This window comes from Rattus norvegicus, chromosome 6 (assembly GCF_021556685.1).
Source record: "Rattus norvegicus strain SHRSP/BbbUtx chromosome 6, alternate assembly SHRSP_T2T, whole genome shotgun sequence".
Taxonomy (NCBI): domain Eukaryota; kingdom Metazoa; phylum Chordata; class Mammalia; order Rodentia; family Muridae; genus Rattus; species Rattus norvegicus.
The window spans coordinates 103,955,960-103,979,131 of record NC_141539.1 but is presented as its reverse complement, the minus strand read 5'-3'; the positions used below and the strand labels follow the sequence as shown (position 1 = coordinate 103,979,131).

At 37.3% G+C, this 23,172-nt stretch overlaps 1 protein-coding gene across 5 annotated transcripts in view; it reads right to left on the bottom strand.

Annotated features, from left to right (window-relative positions):
• Positions 1-23,172, bottom strand: part of Pals1 (protein associated with LIN7 1, MAGUK p55 family member) — a 98,664-nt gene that overhangs the window by 34,674 nt on the left and 40,818 nt on the right. For 2 of the 5 annotated variants that reach the window (XM_087553269.1, XM_087553270.1), the window contains exons 2-4: positions 17,628-17,719; positions 14,641-15,164; positions 929-1,137 (exon numbers count right to left, since the gene is read on the bottom strand). In XM_087553269.1, coding sequence (XP_087409395.1) covers positions 929-1,137; positions 14,641-15,007 — 576 coding nt within the window. In that variant the 5' untranslated portion in view covers positions 15,008-15,164; positions 17,628-17,719. 5 annotated transcript variants of the gene reach the window in all.

Sequence of the window (23,172 nt, the reverse complement as noted above, 5' to 3'; positions counted from 1 at the left end):
TTATTTTTGTAAGATTAAAGTAACATGAAATTCTGTAACAATGACAATATATGTCCCCAAATCTGAGCTTGTAATGCTTTAAAACCTTCAACTTGAAAGATGTTTGCAGATATATTAAACACTGAACATCAACTAGAATCTGAACCTGGAATTTAAAAGTAACATGTTAACAAGAAGAAGCTTTTATACAACAGTAAAATTGCATAATCTGGGCTGGGGAGATGGCTTAGTGGTTAAGAGCACAGGCTCCTAGAGGACCTGAGTCCGACTGCCAGCACCTATACTGCAGTAAACAACTACTTGTAACTCTAGTCACAGGAGGCAGGCAACCTCTTCTGGCCTCTATGAGCATTGCATTCATGAGGTGTACAGACATACATGCTGGCAAAACTCATATATCCATACAAAATAATAAAAATTAATAATCTGCAACATTTATACAATTTTCATAAGAAAATCCCTAAACTATCAACAGATAATATATCTTAAAATAATCCCTGATTATTAGAGATTATTATTTTACATGCGTTTATAATGCATAGCAGTTAACTTAATCAAACCATACTAGATGCATTAAAATCGAAACATTGGGATTGAGGATTTAGCTCAGTGGTAGAGCTCTTGCCTAGCAAGTGCAAGGCCCTGGGTTCGGTCCTCAGCTCCAAAAAAAAAAAAAAAAAAAAAAAAAATCGAAACATTGGTTATTATCTATACTTATTTTACATACAAAATTAACTCTGCATAACCAGTCATTAGCTAGGTCACAAATATTCTCATATGCATGCAACAGCTTTTTCTCACTTGCCATTACAGTGTATTACGGTGACTGTTATCAATGACTTCAAACAATAATCACATCAGTTTTTGCAACAGTCCACTTTTGTGACTAACTGCTTTGCAGATGCCAACAAGATGTTTAGACACGTACCTCTTGTACAAGGTCTTGTACATTGGCGATAAGAGGAAACGGAGGGCTGGCCTTGTTCATGTGCACTGTGACAGCATTGTGTATCTTGAATGCATTCTGAAAATCTCTATTTTGTACAAGCTGTAAAAGCAGTGAAATATCCTCCTGGCTCTGAGAATCAACCAAAGTGTGCTGGATATGTTTAAGTGAAGAGAACAAGTCTTCAACTTCTAGTAAGAGAAGAAAAGTTATACCAAAATTAACTGTTTTGGTTTAAATTTGATATAAGATAAATTATTTTGAACAAGCAAAAAAATATTTTTAGGGAAAAAAGTTCACATTTTTTAAGTGTTATTTTACCAACATTTTATAAAACTCTTAAAGCTATAAACAGAATAACTTGCATTTTAAAAAAGCATTTTAATTAGAAAAATATATTCTTACTATAAAAATGAGAGAATACAAAATTAAAGTTAAGAATACCAATAATCCCATTATCTAGAAACATTTTCTCCCCTTAGCATCTTTTTTCATTAACAGTACACTTTTTTTTAAAAACGATTTATTTATTTATGTCTATGAGTACACTGTAGCTGTCTCCAGACACACCAGAAGAGGGCATCAGATCCTATTACAGATGGTTGTGAGCCACCATGTGGTTGCTGGGAATTGAGCTCAGGACCTCTGGAAGAGCAGTTACTGCTCTTAACTGCTGAGCCATCTCTCCAGCCCCAATGATACATTTTTTTTTTTTTTTGGTTCTTTTTTTCGGAGCTGGGGACCGAACCCAGGGCCTTGTGCTTCCTAGGCAAGCGCTCTACCACTGAGCTAAATCCCCAACCCCCCAATGATACATTTTAATTACTTTCCACATTCCTATTGTTAAAAGAACATTACAAGTAATGGGTCCGTCATATTTTACATGGCTAATGCACACCTGATAATAATCATTAAAGTCCAACATTTAGGATGTTTCCATTTTAACTATAAGCAATAATAAATATTTCAGCATAAAATTATTTATATTATTGCTGAATATAAATTTGTAGACTATAAGCAATAATAAATATTTTAGCATAAAATTATATTATTGCTGAATATAAATTTGTAGATTATTTTAGCATTATCAGAAACAGGTACTAAAGAGATGGCTTAGTGGTTAAGAGAATTGGCTGCTCTTTCTGAGGACCTAGGTTTGATTCCTAAGCACCCACATTACTGTAACTACCTGTAACTCCAGTTCCAGGGGATCCAACACTCTACTGGCCTCAACAGGCACCAGGCTTATATATGGTGTACAGACATACACACAGGCAAAATACATATAAAATAAATGAAAAAAATTAAATTCCTAGAAATTACTTAAGATTTGACATTTTAAAAGCCACTTGTTTTTAGAGTTTTTGCTAATTTATATTGCATTAATAATACTACCAATATTCAATATTACTTGCAAAGCATTGATTTTAGGGACAATGAAGTGTATTGTGCATACGACTAAAACCTAGGATTTCTGCTGCTGTGATAATAACTTGAGGAAAGGGTTTGTTTCACCCAACACTTCCAGAGAACAGTCTGTCACTGAGGGAGGTCAGGATATAAATGCAAGCAGGATAGGAACCTGGAGGGAGGAACAGAGGCAGAAGTCATGGAGAAACAGTATTTACAGACTTCTTGTTCCCTATGGCTTGCTCAGCCTGCTTTCTTATACCCTGGAGGACCAATAGCACAGGAATGGCGCCACTCAGTGGGCTGGGCCCACCAACATCAGTCACTACTTAAGAAAACTGTATGGCAGACTTGCCTACTGATCAGTCTTACAGAGGATTTTCTCAATCGTGGTTCCTCCTTCTCAAAATAACCAGCTTTACTGACTTGATGACACAAACAAGCCAGCACAACCAACTACTTAGCTGTCCACAAAACTAATGTGTGTCTCCTAAAAATGTCCCCGTCTGTGTGCGTGCGTGCGTGCGTGCGTGCGTGCGTGCGTGTGTGTGTGTGTGTGTGTGCGCGCGCGCCTATCAGGATGCACACAGCACGTACGTTGTTTCTGAAAATGATTAGGCCCAAATGAGTAAGAACCATTAGTAGTTTCTCCCCTGCTCCCCAACATGGTTGTGTGTGTGAGGGTTACACAGAGAAATTTCGTCTCAAAAAAAACACAAAACAAAACAACAAAAGGATATGTAATTTAAGACTCTACCAAATTATTAACTTTAAAGTATCTTTCAAGCAATACAGGAAAGCATTTAAGTAACTTAAAAGAAAACTTATGAAATCTACAAAGCAGTTAAGATAATGGTTCACAATATTAAGAGAATAACAGATACTCCCCAAAGTGGAGGGAGTCTTATTAAAATGTTAGTAACTATTAAAAGAAGCTCAGGGCAGTAGTCTGGGAAATAAGAAAAGTGAGGAGTATCAGGCCTCACAGCTGACTGAAACCAGTAAGCAACCTCTGTCAAGAAGGTTCTCAGAGTTTCTTCAACTTCAGGGAGAAGGAAGTTATTTTAAGATAAAAACGTTGCTGGAAGACTTCTGTACACCAAACCTACTTAACAATGACAGACTAATTAATAGATTTTAAAAAATTATTTATATTTTAATCTATTTGTTATAAATAACTACTGGTATTACTTTGTTGAGGTTTGGTCTGTTGCTATGTTAAAAACTGTAATGCTAAAAACTGGCCCCCAAGGTCTGGGTGCTCCAGGGATGAGGAAATCCTCAAGTACACCAAGTGATGCTATGTAATCTTGTCTCTTAAATTAAACTGTTGGTTAAATAAAGATGCCTACAGTCTTTAGCTGGGCAGAAGAGAGGTAAGTGGGGCTTCAGTTCCTGGGCTTGGGGTCTGAGGCAGGACCACTAGGAGGAGAGAGAAGGTGGAGAGAGGAAGACACCATGAGATAAGGGATCATGAGAATTGACCACAAGGGTTGGCCAGCTGGAGTAACATTGGCCCAGTCAGAAGAACATGGCAAGTCATATCTTGGTGTTATTTACAGAGAAGTTGACAAAAATAGCCATAGAGAGTTGATATTTGTCCAGCTCTGGTGCTTTTTAAGGCTTATTATAAATATAAATATAAAAGTTTTATGTCTTTTATCTGGGAATTGAACAATCAAAGGTGGGGTAGAAATCCCCAATTAATATTAACTATTTACTAATTACTTCCTACTATGTAGCTTTTCCGAGTTTTAAAAAGGCCAATCTAACCATACAGTGACACTGATAATTTTTGTACTTTACTACTAATTACTCATTAGAATAAATTCCTAGGGTAAGATTACTGACTGATTGCAGAAGTATTTAAAAGACTTTGGTACACGTTGACAAAGTGCCTCCCAGATTTATAGCAACTTATACTGTTACAAGCAATGACTGTGAGTGCCTACTTTGAAACATACCAAATTAAGGTTTAGTGATCTATTACTCTCTGGTGAACACATTTTTACAAAGCATGACCATCTATTTCTTTTTTCAATTAGTTTATCTTTAGTCTTAAGTGGAACATACTAAACACAATTTCATTTTAAGTTAGAACAACAGCTTTTAATCAAAAGTATCTATAAAAATAACTGAGGTGGAGGGTAGAGAGATGGTCCATAGTACAAACTGTTTGCTGTACAAGCATGAGGACCAAGGTTCTAGTCCCAGAACCCACCACTTATCTGGACCTGTGGTGTAGAGACAGGGGTACCCAGGCTCTGCTGGCTACCTAGACTAGTTGACTTGGCAGTCACTGGGTTTAGTCAGGACCCTGCTTCATTAAAATGAAGTGAAGAGCACTGAAGAAGACACTGGAAGTCAACCTCTGTGCATACAAATGAAGAGACATTTACATCCCACCACCCTCTCCCCCAAGAAGAAATTGCTAAGGAAACTTTTAAAAGTTGTATGTTTGGTGACACACATCTTTAGTCCCCGCACTCTGGGGGCAGAAGGCAGGTAGATCTCTGAGTTCCAGGCCAGCTTAGTCTACAGAGTGTGTTTCAGAATATCCAGAGCCATATAATAGAGACTTTGTCTCAAAAACAAATAAGATACAGGAAAAGAAATTTTGTAATTATTAAAGAGAGATGGTAGTTTTCAAATTTGAAGAAATTGATGGGCTTTTTCAGTTGATAGAATTGGAAATAAGAAATTTAGGTTCAAAGAAAGGTCACATCTGGCCAGTCTGCCCATATTAATTCTAAGGCTGTTAAGACCATGTGGCAATTTAAGACTCAGAGGGAAAAATCAGCCTGAAGCTGCCTTTCACTTGGGGGGACTTGAGAACATGGTAAGATCCACAGGTACCGGCAGCCAGAGAATAATAATAATTCTCTGAAATTTAGACGAGGCTCATGATGTGAGACCTATGCAAACAAAAGTAGCAGCTGGAGAACTTTGTGGTTAAGAGTACCAAATGTTTTTCCAGGACTTGGGTTCATTTCCCAGCTCATAACTATCTCCAAGTACAGTTCCAGAGAATCAGATGCCCTTTTCTAGCCTCTGAGGGAACAAGGCACATTATGGTGCATAGGCATACATGAAGGCAAAATACCCACACATAATAAAATAAATGGAAAAGAATGAAATTAGTGAGAAACATGAGAACTATACTTGCCCATAAATTTCAACTAGGTGTAAGACCAATTTAAACTTCTTCTAAATAGTGTTTTTTACACCCATACTTAAGTCTATCATTCTGGCTTTTCTTTAATCAGCAAAAGCTTTTCATCAAAACTCCAAGTGCACTGTGTTAATCAATTTCACTGTACTAAGTGAGCCCATTTGCACTGAAGCTCTGCTTTATACTTAGGGATTACCAACCATTTTTGAAGCACATGAATAGTTGGCTGAATTACATATAGTTATTGCCCTTCCTGAACAGTCTGATACAGTGTATAGTTTATATGTATTATTTAATTTAATCATCATTAAAACCTTGAGAAATGTTTCTCTCTGTGTGTCTGTTTATTTATATATATTTTGAAACAGGGTGTCTTATAGCCCAGGCTGGCCTGGAATCCACTAAGTAACTGAGGGAAATCTTGAAGTCTTGATCCTGTTATCTCCACTTACTGAAGCTGGGAGGAGTGCAGAACGTGCTTGCTGTTTTGGAAAGCATGAAGACAGTACGCAGGGTTTCACACATGCTAGCTAGCAATCCACCAACCTTCTCAGACCTTGAGAAACTTTTCTAAACTAAATGAAGACCAACAAGAACAAATACATAAAGACATGTTAAACTTATACAGCTGGAGAAAAATGACCCGTGGTTACACTAAAATCATGAATAAATGACATCAGGATGAGGTCCACTTCATTTTCTTTTTGCCACACCAGGACTGGGGTGTGGCGGGGCTGGGGTTCAGGGCTTGACTGTCTGCATGGTATTACCTATCTGTTTTAGAAAGGCTACTTCGAGCTGTGGTTTCTGCCCAATACATCAATACATAATTTTTTTTATTGAACTTTAGAGGAATGCATGCACTATGGCGATATCACTGTCTAGCCTTAGGACACAGTATACTTGCCTTCCAACTCACCCTCCAAATGCTACTTTCACAATACTGCTGCATTTTATTTGTTATTTTAGACAAGAATCTTATTTTTAAATACTTTCTCAGAGTATTTCATTGAAAGTCATAATAGTAGGTAGAATATGAAAGATTTAAGCAAAGTAAACCAGAGCTGGAATCTTGTGAACAGCAAATCTTCCTGAGAAATGTAAAGGATTTCTGAGAGCAGTGCACTGCTATGAGCAACAAAGCCATGCAGCAGAATCGGCAGGTATGAAGTAAGGATAAACCCCACAGTGCTGTCCCGACGGAACTAACAGGGAAAGCCTTCAGACAGCACTCTTAGGAAGGAAAGCTGCCCGAGTACTGCTGATGCACAAGTAAAACAGGCTAAGTTACCAGTCACGTAGAAGAGTTTTCAGCACATCATCAGATACACACAGCACAAGAAGATATAAACTAAATCATCGTGAGTTGTGGTACTTTACAGAAAATGTGAAATACCAAATGATATAAGCCTTCTTGTTGAAACTAGTATAAATAAGTTGATCACTTTAAAGGACATCTAAAATTATGACACATTTGCTTTTAATAATTTTGTCACATAGAAGGTAAGATATATATATAGTTTTAAAATATGATAAATAAAATTAGTTCATTACTTTCTCATTCTTTTACTAATGAACATGAGAAAGGGTTGTTTTTCTGAAATTAAGGATGTCATAATACGTTATACTACTGGCTTTGGTAATAAATTCCACGGGGGGTCACAAGCCTCCTATAAAGCAGCTCTTCATGTCTAGATTAAATTCCTCACTGCTACAATTTGGTTAGTTCCTCCTTACTTGATTTCAGTGGAAAATATATTAAATTCCCAGTATCTTATCTAACATTTTATATGACTTAAATGATGATTACATATGCTAACAGAAATCAAATACACTGGCTTTGGGATATATATAACAATAACAACAATAAAAAACCATTCATGCAAGTCCTTAAATTCACCTCCTAACATTTTTTCCCAGTCTTGGCTTGCTCCTAAGAATAAAATATAAAATAAAGACTATAAAATAGGCAATAGGATCATGCATGAGGGTACAACCTTATATTTCTAGATTTCAGAGGTAGGAGGCAGGAGCACAGAAGGCCAGCATGGTCTATATAGGGAGTGAATTCCAGGCCAGTATGAGCTTCATAAGGAGACTTCACAAAACAAACAAACAAACAAACAAACGCAGGTAATAAGAAGCAGGAATCTATTTTCAAATATTTAAGACTCTGAACCATCTGAAGCATTTTAAATTGTTTATTTTTGTTTGTGAACGTCTTCTCTGTATGCTATGTACACATCTGTGATAGTGCTTGTGGAAGCCAGAGGCATCAGACTGCCCTGAAGCTGGAGTCACAGGCGTGAGGGTACTGGGAACTCAGTGTGCTTCCTTTGCTCTCTCAGCATCAAGATCCCCAGGGATGACACCAAAAGCCTTGCTCGCTCTACGCTGATGTGAAATACTCTTTCTAAATAAAGAAGATAGAATTCAGGTCTTTGAATTTTGGTTTTTAGTGGACTAGGTCAGTATGAATTTGCTTAAAATTATGAGAAACTTAAGACATATCCTGAAAAATAATTAATCATTAATAAGTTAAGCTAAATTAAAACAAAACCCTAAGAGATGGGATTTTTAACATAATAATCAGTGCTTGCCTAGTATGTGCCAGACTTTGGTTAACCTAATAACAGTGCAACAAAGCTTCCAAATGCAAATGTACCACTTATTCACATACAGTTTTCCATTTGGACCTCACAAAAACCTGAATACTGAGGGTCAGAAAAATAAATAACTTGTCCAAAGTCAGTAATAACTGATAATAAAATTTGCTTAAAATCGAGTATGGGCATGAGTTTTGTCTACAATACGCACACATTAGAAGTCATTAAAGGTCAGGAGAGGACATCAAGGTCCCCAAGAAATGGGGTTACAGGTTGCTTTGAAACCTTACACTCACTGTAGGCCCTCTGCAAGAGTAGTAAATGCTCTTAACCACTGTGCCATCTCTCCTGCTCTATCAAGCATTTAATACATCATAAAAGGAAGAAGCAAATCATTGCAAGAGGGAAAAAAGTTACAAATTATTATCATTCAATAAAGTAGAGTCAAATTTCAGGTATGCACATTTTTTATTTATTGAAATTGAATGATGTAGCACGTATAGTAAAATTATGTTGAAGAACCAAAATTTATAGAGTATGCACATAATCCAATGAACTGTTAAATATTCAGGGATGCTCTAATTTTAGCAATCTCGCTCAGAAACTTCTCAAATGGCCTCAACACTTCAAACTATTTTCAGTCAGTTAATCACTTCATTTGTAGAAGGAAACAACAAATATCAAGAAGAAATGGCTAGTGGTTTGTTTAGAAGTACCTAGAACAGGTTAAACATTTGACAATAAAAGTTAACTTCAGAAGGAAGCTAACATAAAACAGAATCACTGGCCCTGAAGTCTTGCTGACTTTAAAGAAACTTTATTTTTAAAAGTTTATGACAGTAAGACAAAACTGTAGTATATCTCATGATACCAAGTCAGTTTATGTTAGAAATCTGAGATTTGTTACTTTATTTCATTCTTTATTCACCCCTATTTTCTTTGCTTTTATCTTTTATTTTCTTCACATTTAAATATCTGGTATTCAACAGGAGGCTTTAATTACAAAATTCAAGAGTTCCTACATAACTATCAAGCAGCATGCTGTGTGTGTGTGTGTGTGTGTGTGTGTGTGTGTGTGTGTGTGTATGTGTGTGTGCGTGCGCGCATCCTATCAATTACACAGTCACACACAACAGAAAGCAGCTTCTCTAGCTTCTTCCCTTTATTCTGCTTAGTTCTTCACAACCCTGGCCCCAAATTATATAACTGTTAATACAAAACAAACAAAAGCTGAAATACATAGCCTAGAAATACCTGAGAATTACATGTTCTATCTCTTTCTACTCTAACCTACACTTTTTTTTTCCAGGATTTCTTTTATAAAATAGTTTACTTTGATGATAAATGAGAACAAAACAATTTTATTTTTAATAAAGCAAGGTTTTGAATGTACATCAATTTTAAGGAAATCTTAATTAAAATTCTTACAACTTATGTATTTAAGAATTCTGGCTGCTTTTGAACAAAATTCAATTTATCCCTTCTCAGTATTTTTGGTATCATTCCACTTTACTGAACCTTTATTATACATTGTCAAATTTACATATACTATAATTAAAAATAATCTTAAGGAATGCTGTCTACTCACAGATAAATGATGTGTCGTTTGGAAAATGAAGGTGTCTTCTCAAAGAAATAAATGAGTTGCCCTGCCCTTCTCTCACTTAAAATAACATTGTTGCTTCTGGCTGTGAATAAGGCTGAAGCCATCTCCCATCACGTGTGTATTAATTAAAATACTGACAAGCAGACACATAATTTTAAGGGAGTACTTCTGTTGTGGTCTGATGTGTTAGCAGATTATTAGCAGAGAAAAGTATTTGATTAACAGTATTATACTTCTTTAGAGATATTTTTTACTTCCTGCACAAAATGATGAGTTTAATTATGATTTATTAAATCTTCTAAGAAATAAATTACTAACACCTGCACTATATTTCAATTTAGAAAACAGCCTTAAATTCAAAGGCCACATGAAGGCATTAATGAAGATCATAGTGGGTTATAAATTGGAAGAAATAATAGCTGTCTTTTAAACTTGTAGAAGTGGAATTTATAAGCAGGAACAGAAAAAAGTTTAAATAGCCTGATTTCAAGTAATGCCAATGGACAAACACATTATTCTTAAAAGAATTAAAAAACAGATTAATCCAGGTTAAATGAGGGAGGGGGAAATGGTAAGAAAAGAAGGGTAAGCAAGAAGAAATGGAATGAAACATTTATATTCTAACAAAACCCTTAGGAGGGGAAACACTAAACTTCCTTCATATAAAAGTACTAAATACGAATTTTTACCACTGTAATTATATCTGAGGGTATGCGGCAGGCTTTACTATCTCTGAACACATTGTTGGAATAAACCTTGAACAAACTGTCAGACCCTGGCCAAGGAACTTCCCCTTCTTCTAAGATTAGCTGAAATCCCCCACCCCTAGGCTGAAACTCTAGCCCCTTTCCCCTCACCACCACTGCTTAACTCAGTCACCCACTGTTACCAGCATCCTGATTTAGGGGAGGGGCCAGTGTTTGGGTGCAAGGCAGTTCTGAAAGATAAAATGGCCTTGTCTGGTCTAACAATTCTATGAAGTAGAGACTGTATGTAGCCCCCTAAAGCTGTATTTAACTTCCCATTCCCAATACTCCCCGTCCCCCCTTATAAACCCAGAGTTGGGGTTTATAACCCTCCCCTCTTTGCAGAATACCCCTGCAGACACCAGTTTAGTATGAAACAGTTCTGTCTGCTGAGGTTAGATGGACTGTTTCTGGCATCTGTCTCTTTATACTGTCCTAGAAGTCTAACACACATTTTTTATGATTTCTGAAAACAGAAGCAGACATTTTAAATATGCGTTCTACACAAAATTTACCAAAGTAAATGAGATACAATAGAAACTGCTCTATATTTAGAATAAAAAGACTCATGAGAGAACAAACGTAGCGTGTATATGATGCTTATGGGCAAATTAGGGTTGGCCTAAGCCCTAGCAGGTAAGCGAAGTGCAGGCTGGATGTCACTTCCTATTCAGACCTCTACTTGTTGCAGCATGTATCAACTCTAGATGTGTGAATTCAAATCTGACCTCCCAAGTATTAGCTTGATGTCTTAAGCAAGTGATGGGACTAAAATTCAAGTGTTATTTCTTTCGTTGCTTTGTGTGAGACCAGGTCTCAGCATGTTGTCCTGGCTGGTCTGGATCTCACAATCTTCCCACATCAGTTTCCCGGCAGCTAGGGTTACATGTCTGCACGGACACTGTCTTTATCTCTGAAATGGAGACCACAGAGGCTTTCTGAGCAGGATCATTATAGGAATGGGATTTGCTAAGGTACCTAGACTACAGGTTTCAACAGGCACAGGAACAGTAAAATGACAATGATGTAAAAATGTGTTTTATTACATCTAAAATGAAAAAATATTTTACTACATCTAAAAACAGTAACTACAAGAAACAGCATCTAACTTAAAGTGAACACAAATTAACATATAAAATGAAGTTTCTCAAAATGACTTCTTCGGCTTCTAGCACAGCTCCGTAAAGATCGGTGTGTGCAGGAGTACTGTTCGCTGATTAAATCCTCTGTGTGAGAATATGCATCTGCCATCCCTCAGCAGTCTCATTAGATCCACACTGCCTGCTAACAGAAAGGCTTGAATCTTTAATAAGAATGTTTTTTAACCTTGGATTCTCGTGTTATTTGTACACAGAATGAACTTTGTATATAAATCATATCCTAGGTCCAGGTTTTCAATTTTTGTCATGCAACAGAATTTAGAGATAGTAAATTGATCCTACACAAGCAATTCCTGTTTATCTGACAGTTATTAAAAACTAGGTTTTAAGATGTAGTTATTCTCTTCATTATTATTCAACTTTGTTTTCTAGTAGTTTAATTAAAAAAAATGACTTGGTATAAAACACACTGGCTTGTGGGCATACTTCTGAACACTGACATAGACCCTCCCACAGACTGGAGTGGGCACTGCCGCTCCCAGGCAGGTGGTCCAGGGCTGTATTAAAAACAAGCTGAGCAAGCCACAAAGAGCATGCCGGTGAGTCGCTTTCTTCCATGGCTCCTCCCCTAACTTCTCTCAATCATGGACTACGATCAGCACATGTAAGCTAAATAAATCCTTTTTCTCCAAGTCAGTTTCAGTTACTGTGTTTATCACAGCAAAAGAAAGCAACTTAGGACAGAGTGTGGTACCAGAAGCTGGTATTACTGTGACAGACCTGACCACATTACTTGGTCAAGAGAGCTGTGAAAACTGGAACCTATGGCTGGAAAAGTCATTGAGTGCTTAGGGCTTACCAGGCTGTTCTGTGGCAGACTGGAAGAGAAAATGCTGAGGGAAAGGTAAACAAGGGAGGACTGGCATGTAAAGAGAATGTTGAGAATCTCTCAAATACTTTATCAGGATGTTCTGATGATAGTTCCAAATTAAGAGTCTGTGGTTTCTGGTTGCTGAATCAGCAGTGATTCCTGAGACCGGGATCACCAAAACGTTTGGTGTAAGAAGACAATCGACTTGTTGGCTAAGGTTGAAAAATCAGCTGTGACTAACAAGAGACCAGTAGCACCAAAGTGAGATTTTTCTGGCAACTATTTCAAGGGGAACACAATGAAACTGTGGTCCCAGCGAAGGCTACATCTCAAGCTGGAAGCTGAAATCAACAATGTATAAATGTCCTGCTTGGTAAGTGATTTTTTTTTGAAACAGAGGGTAAGAAGACCAATGCTTACAGAATGTGGATGGAGAAACCTTTTCTTCCTCCTCCTCCTCTTCTTCTTCTTTTATAAAAGATTTATTTATGTATAGGAGTGCACTGTAGCTGTCTTCAGACACACCAGAAGAGGGCAACAGATCCCATTACAGATGGTTGTAAGATAGTTGCTGGGAATTGAACTCAGGACCTTTAGAAGAGCAGCCAGTGCTCTTAACCTCACATTTCAAGATTGAAGAAGTCGTGGAGAGACCTGGAACCATGTGGCAGGATTGGAATCCTTGAAGAGACTCGGAGAAGCCACTGGTGTGAAGACCCCAGAATACTGAGAGGTGCCAACCAGTACCATGGGGTAACTACCAAGGCCAGCTGCACTTGTAGAGTGGGACCAAGTTGAGCTTATGAGACAAGATATATGTTTTGCAAATGATAGAGCTAAGAAGCTGAGCTGAGAAAGTCCTTTAGTGCTCAGAAGATCATAGGGGAGTCCAGATATTGGACACTAAGCTACCATTGAGTCTGTAGTTTTGCTTTGATTTCATTGAAACTGTTCAATGTTTCTTCCCTTTTGAAATGAGAAAGTATATAACTTGTTTTTTGGTTTTAGAAGAGCACACAGTTAAGAGACTTGGATTGTTAAGAACTTGGGCTTTTAAATTTCAAGAATTTTTAAAGACTATAGAACATTTAAAAGTTGGATTGTCTCATACTGTGATATTAATATATACGTGATATCTTGAGGACAAATAAGAAAGGAAAGGTTATGATTTTAATAGTATTTGTATATCATGTTGGCAAAGGGTCAATTGTGCTGGTTTTGATATAAACCTAGATATCCAGGATGAATCTAATGTGAGGAAGCACCTCTATCATACTGGTCCATAGGTGTATCTGGGGGGCATCTTCTTAATTAATGGCTGAGGTGAGAGGGCCCAGACTGTGGTGGGCAGTACCACTAATATGTTCCTCAGAACTGCAATACTCCTTCCAAATTGAAATGTTTGCTCTGGGAAGGAAAAGGAAGATCAAAGAGACATATGTCAGGGAGAACAGGAACTTAAAAGATTCAGGGCCTCTACCCAGCAGTGAAAAAAGACCAAACAATTATTGGGGGTGGACAAGAGATAATCTGCCTGAAAAAAAAAATCAGACTGTCAAGCTATCTGTCAACTGCATGGAGAAGATCAGGCAGTTTGGGAGCTGCTATCACTCTGGGGTAGACGTTCTGGTCTTTAACATTTTCTTTGCTGCTTGTTAAGTAACCTTTCACCCACAGTCCTGTTAGTAACCCCAATTAAAAGCTCTCTGGCTCACCAAATTGGACATTGGTGTAACCGTGACTTTGGTCTGTCCTGGTTCCCTTTCTGAGCTAACAGATGTATGTTGTGCTCCTCAGGAACAGCAGCCACCCTGGGCAGTTGCTCTTGGGCTGTTAAAAAAGGCAATTTGAGCATGCAAGTCATGGCAGGCAAGCCAGGAAGCAGTTGTTCTCTGTGGTTCCCGCCCTGACTTTCCTCCATGACAGACTGTGATTGGGACATGCAAGCCAAATAAATCTGTCTCTCCCCAGCTGCTTCAGTCCTGGTGTTTATCACAGCAATAGAAAACAAACTAGGACAATATTTAAACCAATGCTTGTGTTGTATGTGACTAAAATATAAAGAACTTGTGTTGAACTCAACTTTCCAGCGCTATACTCTCTTAAATCTGGCCCTTCCCATACACATTTTCGTCAGGGTATGCAAAACACCAAAGCAAAACATATTGTGCTATATTACTTACCTAATATTTTCACAGCATAGTGAGGACTTTCTAAAACAATTCCTTCTTCTGTGTCAAATATAGGGTTATCTATTCCAGTCTTCGGAGGAATTTGAGCTAGTTTCTTAAGTCTCATGGAAGAATTTAGGTCAAGTTCTTGCTTTTTCCCTTCTTCTTCACGCCTACGTCTCATATCCTCCTGTTGCTGTCGAATGCGCTCTAACTGTGCACTTCTTCGCACTGGCATCAGTCTGGTGCCCAAATCTCCAGGGCAGTCAACAGCCATCTCTCTGTGTTTCGGATGTTCCTCTGGTGATGCAAGACCAAGATTTTTTATTCCGCTGTCTGATTCCTCTGTCACATGCCCATTCATATACGATGTTGTCATGGTTATCTATAAAAACCTCTACCACTTTTTATATATCAAAATTTCCTATAAAGCCAATTCTCTTGATTCTGTAGTATAAAATCCATGTTACTTCAAAAAAGAAAAATAACTTCTCATATCACATAATAATGCTATGAAATGTATCCATGAGGCAAATCTAAGAGGGAAAGATGGAGGGAAAAGTGTAAGAATTGTAATATAAAAACAAACTTTATATAGCCCATTTCCAATTTCTACACAATATAGAGAATATCAGGTACTTGATATAGTTATTAATACAGACTCCAATGTTGAGGACATTGACTATTTTTTTTTAAAGTTGCCTCTCAAAACTATGAAGCGTACTGTTTGATCTTGCAGCTAAGAAAACTGATACACTGAAAAGTTTAGCAAAGTGAGAAAAGTGAATTGGTTTGCTATAAGTTTTGTAGAGAATAGGTGCTTTGTGGATAGACATTTCAACAGCAACTTTAAATATCTCAACTTTATGCTTAATTAAAACACAGAGTTAGTACCTGTGAGAACAGCTGATTATAATTTAGTACATAGCACAAGCCATCTTAGTGGCTAACTTGAAACACAGAAAAGTATTTCTGGGTAAAACTATTTTTTTTAAAGTGGCTTTTGCAATGAAAAAGATGCCCAAAGAACAATAAGGTTTATCAGCAAAGGTATCCAAGGACAAAACTACATAGATGAGAAAAAGACTACACAGAATATCAGTCTTATAACTGGCGATACATGAAGAAAGTGAAGCTGAACCTCATAAGGAGTCATTCAGAGGGAATGGTATAGCACGTGTAGCAGAAGGAGCACACAGACAGGAAGACTGGACTTTCATTTCCCTCTACCATGTTTCCTAGCCTGTTGTTTAAGACAGCCAGCTTTTCTCTCAACCTGAGTAACTTAGAAGATTAACTTCACAGAACTTCTCTTAGTTTTAAAAAACATAATGTATGCAAGTTATAAAATATAGATAAGTACTATTAATATTAACTTGATTCTATATTAAGAGTCCTCCAACAAAAATTAAAATAAAAACGTATTTTATTCAATGGTACTAGCTTTTCATCAACCCACTTAGGCATAAATATGCAGGCTGTTTATGTGTGCAAACCCACACATTAAATTTAATTAGCTTCTTCTGCCCAGGCTTTAAAAATATTTACACTAATGAGCTTACTGCCTCCCTGAGCTGAGCATCATTTCGGCAAGTATGCTTAGAGTACAGTGCTGACTCAGTAAAATCCAAGTTTTCAGGCAGTATTCCTAATACTAGTCAACCTTCTTGCATATGTCCTTACAATGCAATAGGGAGAAAAGACAAACTAGGTAATACAGTGAACACCTACATAGGCTCTAGAAGAAGCACCAAGGCCGACAGTCAGGAAAATAGATATGAATTACACCAATGACTAAAATTATATTTTTACAGACAGATTATCCTCCACCTAAACTTAAAGTCTTTTACATATAATGACCTCAATACCATTAGATTGTCTTCTTTCCCATTAAAATGAGAGCTATGAAATTTATAGTAGGTGATCCTTAAGCTTTTATACATTATAATAATTATAAAAAGTATAAATTAAACTGGATACAGTTTATTTAATGTTTTCATTATAAGTGAATAAATTTATGTAGGAGTTACTATACTGCTATGGCTAATTTTAAAAACCTAGGAGTTTATACATTTTCAAAAATGAACTCTTACTTTTTTCATTTATTATTAGTGGATTTTAAAAAGTACATCTATTCACTATGCCAAATCATAAAAGAAAGCTATACATAATTATCTACATCAGAATTCTCATGGTTAGACTATTATCACACTTGTCTACATGGATCTAGTCTTTTATTCTCAGTAGATTTCTGCAACTAGTATTATCAACTTAACATTCTATTTTAGTTCTCTCTCCTAAGTTTTAGTTTAGTGAGAGACAGAAAAAGAAATTAAACGACTATTTTCCTCATCAGATTCTAATACATTAGAAAACATTTTCCTTATATGTCTTATTTTTACATGTCTAGTACTTAGCGTAAAATGTGTGCTAGAGAAAATGTCCAAGAAATATCTGTTCAACTAAACTAAGACTATTTTAAGTTCAAAGAGGATACAGACATCTAAAACAGAGTGATAAGAAACAAGGAAGTTATAAGGATATAGTTATTTGTGATGCATTTTTGAAGGACAACCATCCATACAGAAGTAGAACTGTTGCAGATAAATGGAAATTACAATGACCAAATGATACAGATGGCCGAATGCAAACCTCAATACCCAAAAACGACCATTTGTATAAAGCTAAAACAAAGCAGTTTAGTGGGAAAAATTGTTTCTTATATAACCTTAAGTTTTAGGCAGAGGGAGGCAGGAAAGACAGACTTCATATGCATGAATATGTTCACTCCCTAAGTAGAGTCTAACCCTGTCTCCCCCCACCCTGTTCATCTTCGCTTCTCTTTTCTGGCATGTAAAGCCCTTTGACCAGCAGCTGGAAAGTCTCATTTTAAGTGATCAGCATTCATCTGACATTTTAAGAGGCTGGACTATGTTACCATAGAAACAGCTTTGTCAGCTAATACAGAACTCAGGCCAAGAATAGCGAAAAGAACTTACATTATGCAAACTGGAAAACCTCGTCTTCAATCCTTGTTTCTCTTCTCTGTCTTTCCCCCCAATATTCAGGTTAGCTTTCTTATTCTGCAAAACTGAAAAGGAAATAATTAACTGAGTGTAAAAGCATGCAACTAACCAAGTATAAAAATCCGCAGTCTTCCACGGAGAAGTGAGAAGAAAGGTTAACTCAGCCTAACATTCAGTCTTGCAGATAGGATTTTTTGCAGTTATAAATGCATACTACTATCATCCCAGTCACTGACAGATAGTAATTAAAATCGATGTGCTATATATCAGTGTTACTGAAAATGGTAAGTAGTGGGGCTGGAGAGGTAGGGTGGCTCAGCTGTTACTGGCTGTTCTTCCAGAAGACCTAGGTTAAAGCCCCAGCACCCACAGGTAACTCTAGTTCTTCGGGATCCACCACTCTTATATACACATATGCAGGCAAACACCAACGCTGCAATCTTACCAGTTCCACTCTTAGGTATAAACCTAAAACATATATCACCTACACAATATACAATCTGTACAATAGTATAAAACATCTATGGCGATGTTATTAACATAGCCAAAGCAGAGAACCTACAAATGTCCATTAACTGACATAAATAACAAGGAACATATACATACACGAAATAATGAATAAATAAGAAAATGGAAGCTCTAAAACAGGCTATAGCAGAGACAAACCTCAAACTCAAGTTTAAAAAAAGTCCATCATGCTGGGCTTAATGACAGATGCTTTTATTGCCAGCATGGGTCTCTGTGTCAGGTCAGGCCAACCTTGGCTACATGAGACCCTGTTTTTGGTGCTATCAGAGGCTGCGTACAGGCGTGCGTGTGTCTGTATGTGTGTATGATGGCGGGGAGGGGGAAGGGGAAGCAGCTAGTCAAAGGGAGATGGTTCAGTTGGTAAAGTGCCTGCCATGAAACAGTGAGGCCCTGAGTTCATAGTCCTAGAACCAATATAACTTTTCTTCCACTAGGCTGTTTTTGGTCACTGTATTTACCAGCAATAGAAACCAAACTAAAACAACAACAAAACCATTAAAATTAAAACGACTAGCTGTACTAAGCACTGAAAGAAGGTGTGGAGAGACTGAAACTCTTACTTGATAGTTCATGGGACTCAGTTCTCTCCTTCTACTATGTGGGTCCAAAAATGAAACCTGGGTTTGAAAGGCTTACCAGCAAGCACCTTCACCCACTGAGCCTTCTCTTCAGCCCTACATAAGCTATTTTTAAAACTCACTAAACTGAACACTTAAAATCAAAAGTTAATGTAAGTTTTGCCTATTTATCAATTTCAAAGGAAAACAAAATCTTATTAAGGTAGGAAGGCATCTCTAAGAGTCAGGTATACAGTTCAGTCACTAGAATTCTTCCTTAGTATGTATGCAACTCTGTGTTCAAATGCCAGGGAACCCCTCCCCAAACAAAATATTGTGTGGGGGTGTGTAGCTCAGGCTGGTCTGGAACTCCCTGTGTGACTGATGGTGACCTTGCAGTCCTAATCATCTCATCTCCACTTCTCAGGTGCTGGGTTTATAGGTGTGTGCCACATGCGAGGCAGAAACATTGTTTTTAAAAGACCACTGCAAAAAGACTATATTGACATAAGAGAGAGACCCTAGTTATCTGCCAAGGGTGTATCATGTCCTCGGATGCATAAGCCCTAGACACTCCTGAACACACATGACTTAACTTACTCAACAAATACTTAAGTCAATGCTTAAGTTTCCATTTCACAGACTACCATTTAACAATGAATGACTCGCCCACTTCCCCGCAAAACAAACAAACAAACAAACAAACAAAAAACAAGGATCTAACCACATTCAAAACAAAGTAAATACAAGTAAAAACTGAAATACAGGGAAGTTAGTCATAAGAGGTATTAACTCAAATCATTACTCAGTAAAAAAAAAGGGGGGGCACAAATTTAAACAAAATTAATCTTCAAGATACAACTAAAAAAATTCTCGTTCCTTTGTTTTGAGACAGGGTTTCAGGTAGCCTAGGCTAGCCTAGAGCTGCTATGTAACTGAGGCAGACTTTCAACTGGTCTTCCTGCTTCCTTTTCCTAAATGTGTGGACTACAGGCATACTGTCCTGGTTGGGAAGCTGGTTCATAAGTTACAGAAGTAAAAACTTTTTTGAAGATTTTTATTTTTATCATTTTTAACTATGTGTATGGGGGGGTGGGGTATATGCACGTGTGTGCCAGTTTCTGTGGAGGCCAGAGGCATCAGATTCTTGGAGCTGGAGTTACAGACAGTTGTCAGCCACCTGATATGGGTACTGGGAAGAGTGGTACATGCTCTCAACCACTGAGACGCCTCCCTAGGCTAGGAAACCATTATAAAGAAACTCTTAAACATATGAAGTAAACTGAACTTGATTAGCTCAACAGCACACTAGTAACTCAGTACAAATAACCCAGGTTTACTTTTTAAGTAGAGCACAGTCTTGTGAGGTCATCTAAAATTCTATGTAGTTTAGGTTTCAGATAAGATAACGTCATTACATAATTGCTTTCCAAAGAAGTTATTACTATTTGCACATCATTAAAATTATGTTAAGACACATAATGCCAGATAAGTTTATAAATAATGGAAGCAAAATTCCATTAAAAAATTTAGCTGGGCACCATAGTGCACGCTAGCACTTGGAAGGTGATGGCGGAGGATCAAGAGATCAAAAGACGGGTTGGGGATTTAGCTCAGTGGTAGAGCGCTTGCCTAGCAAGCACAAGGCCCTGGGTTCGGTCCCCAGCTCCGAAAAGAAAAAAAAGAAAAAAAGAAAAAAGAAAAAAAAAAGAGTTCAAAAGAGAAATAAAGCTCGGCATGGTGGCTGGCTCGTGCCTGTAAACTCTTGAGACTAAAAGCCTCAAGAGGATCCCTATGAGCCTGGCCGGCCTGGATAGACAGTTGTGAGCACCTGATCTGGTGCTATGATTGAGCCTGAGTCACAAATTGAGAATCAGTCTCAAAATAACCAAAAAGTTCAAAGTAAAATCCAATGAAGAGCTCAAGGAGGACTAAGGGTGACATATATCTTAAAGCCATAGAATCTTCTGTCTTTTTGGTTAGAAAGTAGTAAGATTCTTCACACTCAGTTGGATACCAGTAACATGATGTCATTTACAAACAAGATCTATCTTTTTCCAATATAAACTTTCAAGGATTTAGCAGTTTTTATATTCCTGTATGAAATTATATATAAAATACATCTGAACTAAAGAGTTAAGTTTACAAGGTCCTTTATTCTCTTTCTATGATTCTAGGTCATGTAATTGCCTTGACATAAAATAAAATAACATAAACCAAATTGCTAGGAGAAATACTGCTATATTTAATAATTTACAAAAATCAACTCAAAATGGATCAAAGATTTAAACATTAGGACCAGAAACTCCAAAGTTATCAGTATTAAACATGGGGTGGATGAAGGGAATTATACACTTAGTCACAATAATTTTTTGAGGGATTAACCTAAAAATACAAGCAAGAAAAACTAACACTATCAAACTAAAAAGGTCAGTACAGCAAATCAAACAACTGACAGTCAGCCCCTTCAGATGGAGAAACAATATTTGTGCACCATACATCAAGAAAGATGAATATTCAAAATATGTACCCAGCCTAACTGTACACCAAGAAAACTGCAAGAAAAACACAATTAAGGGGCTAAAGAGAGATGGCACCAATGTGCTTGCTATGCAAGCGTAAGGAACTGATTCAAATCCTCAGCACCCATATGAAGGCCAGACAGTGCTCTGAATATCTGAATCCAGCTTGGGTGGGTGGGAGTAGGCACAGTCAGGGCTCAGTAGTCAGCCAGTCTGATAAAAAGATGAGCTCCAGGTTCAGTGAAAGACCCTACCTCAAAAAGTGGTCTGCGGGTGGGGAGAACTGACATTAGCCTCCGGTCTCTATATCAGCCCACACACATGTATCATACACACAATAATTTCAATTAAAAAGATGGACAGAGAAAATGGAACACATACATAATACCATTTAGCTTTTAAAAAGAAACTTTTGCCATTTTTTTTTGTTTTTTGTTTTTTTTTTTTGTTTTGTTTTTTGTTTTTTTTCGGAGCTGGGGACTGAACCCAGCAAGCACTCTACCACTGAGCTAAATTCCCAACCCCTTTTGCCATTTTATAAACATGATAACAAAAATATTATGCTAAATGACACAAGCCTTTCACAAAGACAAACACCACATTTTCACCTAGATGTAAATTAATAAGAACAGACATTTAGGAAAAAAGCAAAGAATAAAATGTCAGTTAGGATAGAGGAGGAGGAATGGAATGAGGACTTCCAACGACACACAAACTCAGGAAGAACATGAGAGAAATATTTTTTTGAGATATACTAAATAGTACAGCAGATACAGTACACAATAAAATATTATACATTTCTAAATTGCTAAGATAATACATTTCAAATGTTTTCACTACAAAACCTTTAACTTAGTGATAGTGGATGGTCCCCGGATCATTCAAACAGAAGGGGAGAGGGAGATGCTAAGTATTTGGGTGATGTGCATATTATTTAGCTTGATCATTCCATTCTGTATTCAATAATTATAGTGGTTACTCTGTGCTCCCAAAGTATAGACAATTATAAATTTTAAATTTAATAATTTAAAGCAAAGGGTAGTAGGAGTTTAAAAAATTCATTCTGAGGGAACTGTGTTATCAGAGAACTGAGAGAACAGATGGCAGGTAAACAGCAGTCAGCATAATCCAGCTTCTCAGTGACTTAATGGAAAGAAGACAGCCCTGTGGGGAGGTGGGCAGCGGAAGGAATGCTCTGTATGGACTTCAAAGGGGCCTGAGATCTGGGCCCTGAGTGGAGCTCTGGTGTTAACTCTGCCCTAGAAACAAACCAAGCTAATCTGTTCAAAGTAAATTTATAGCCAAAGGAACTTGAATTTGGTTCTACTTGGTATTAGCCAGAAGAAAAACTAAAAGTCATTCTGACCCACTCTGATGGTGACCCAATGGTGAGACACAAAGAGAGAGAGAGGGAGGGAGGGAGGGAGAGAGGGAGACAGAGAGAGAGGACTGTGTCCTAGCTTTTTGCCTTTTCCGGGGAGCTCACGTCAAAGAATCACACAAAGAGGTGTAGTTTGGCAGAGGTAGAGAATGGCCATTTCTGCCTGCATAATCTAAGCAGGGACACGACTTTGTTGTTGTTAAAACCTACCTCTGCCCCTTTTAGTGTTTGCTGACAGGTAGATGGGCTCTTATTTTCACCACATACGTATGTACATAGAGACACTGTTAGATATACATGCTCATCATCCTGGGCTTCGTAGTTTCTTTCCTAACAGTAACATTCCTTCTTTCTTACTGATTATATATTCATGTTTATTGTTCTGGGTTTTGTTGTCACTTTTTCTCTTTCTTTCTTAATTCCTTTATTCATTCCATCTTTCATTCTCCTTATCCCCTTTCTAAAATTACAACCTTCTTTCTTTCTCCTGCCTTCTCCCTTTTCACATTTTGAAACAGTCAACTTTTCTT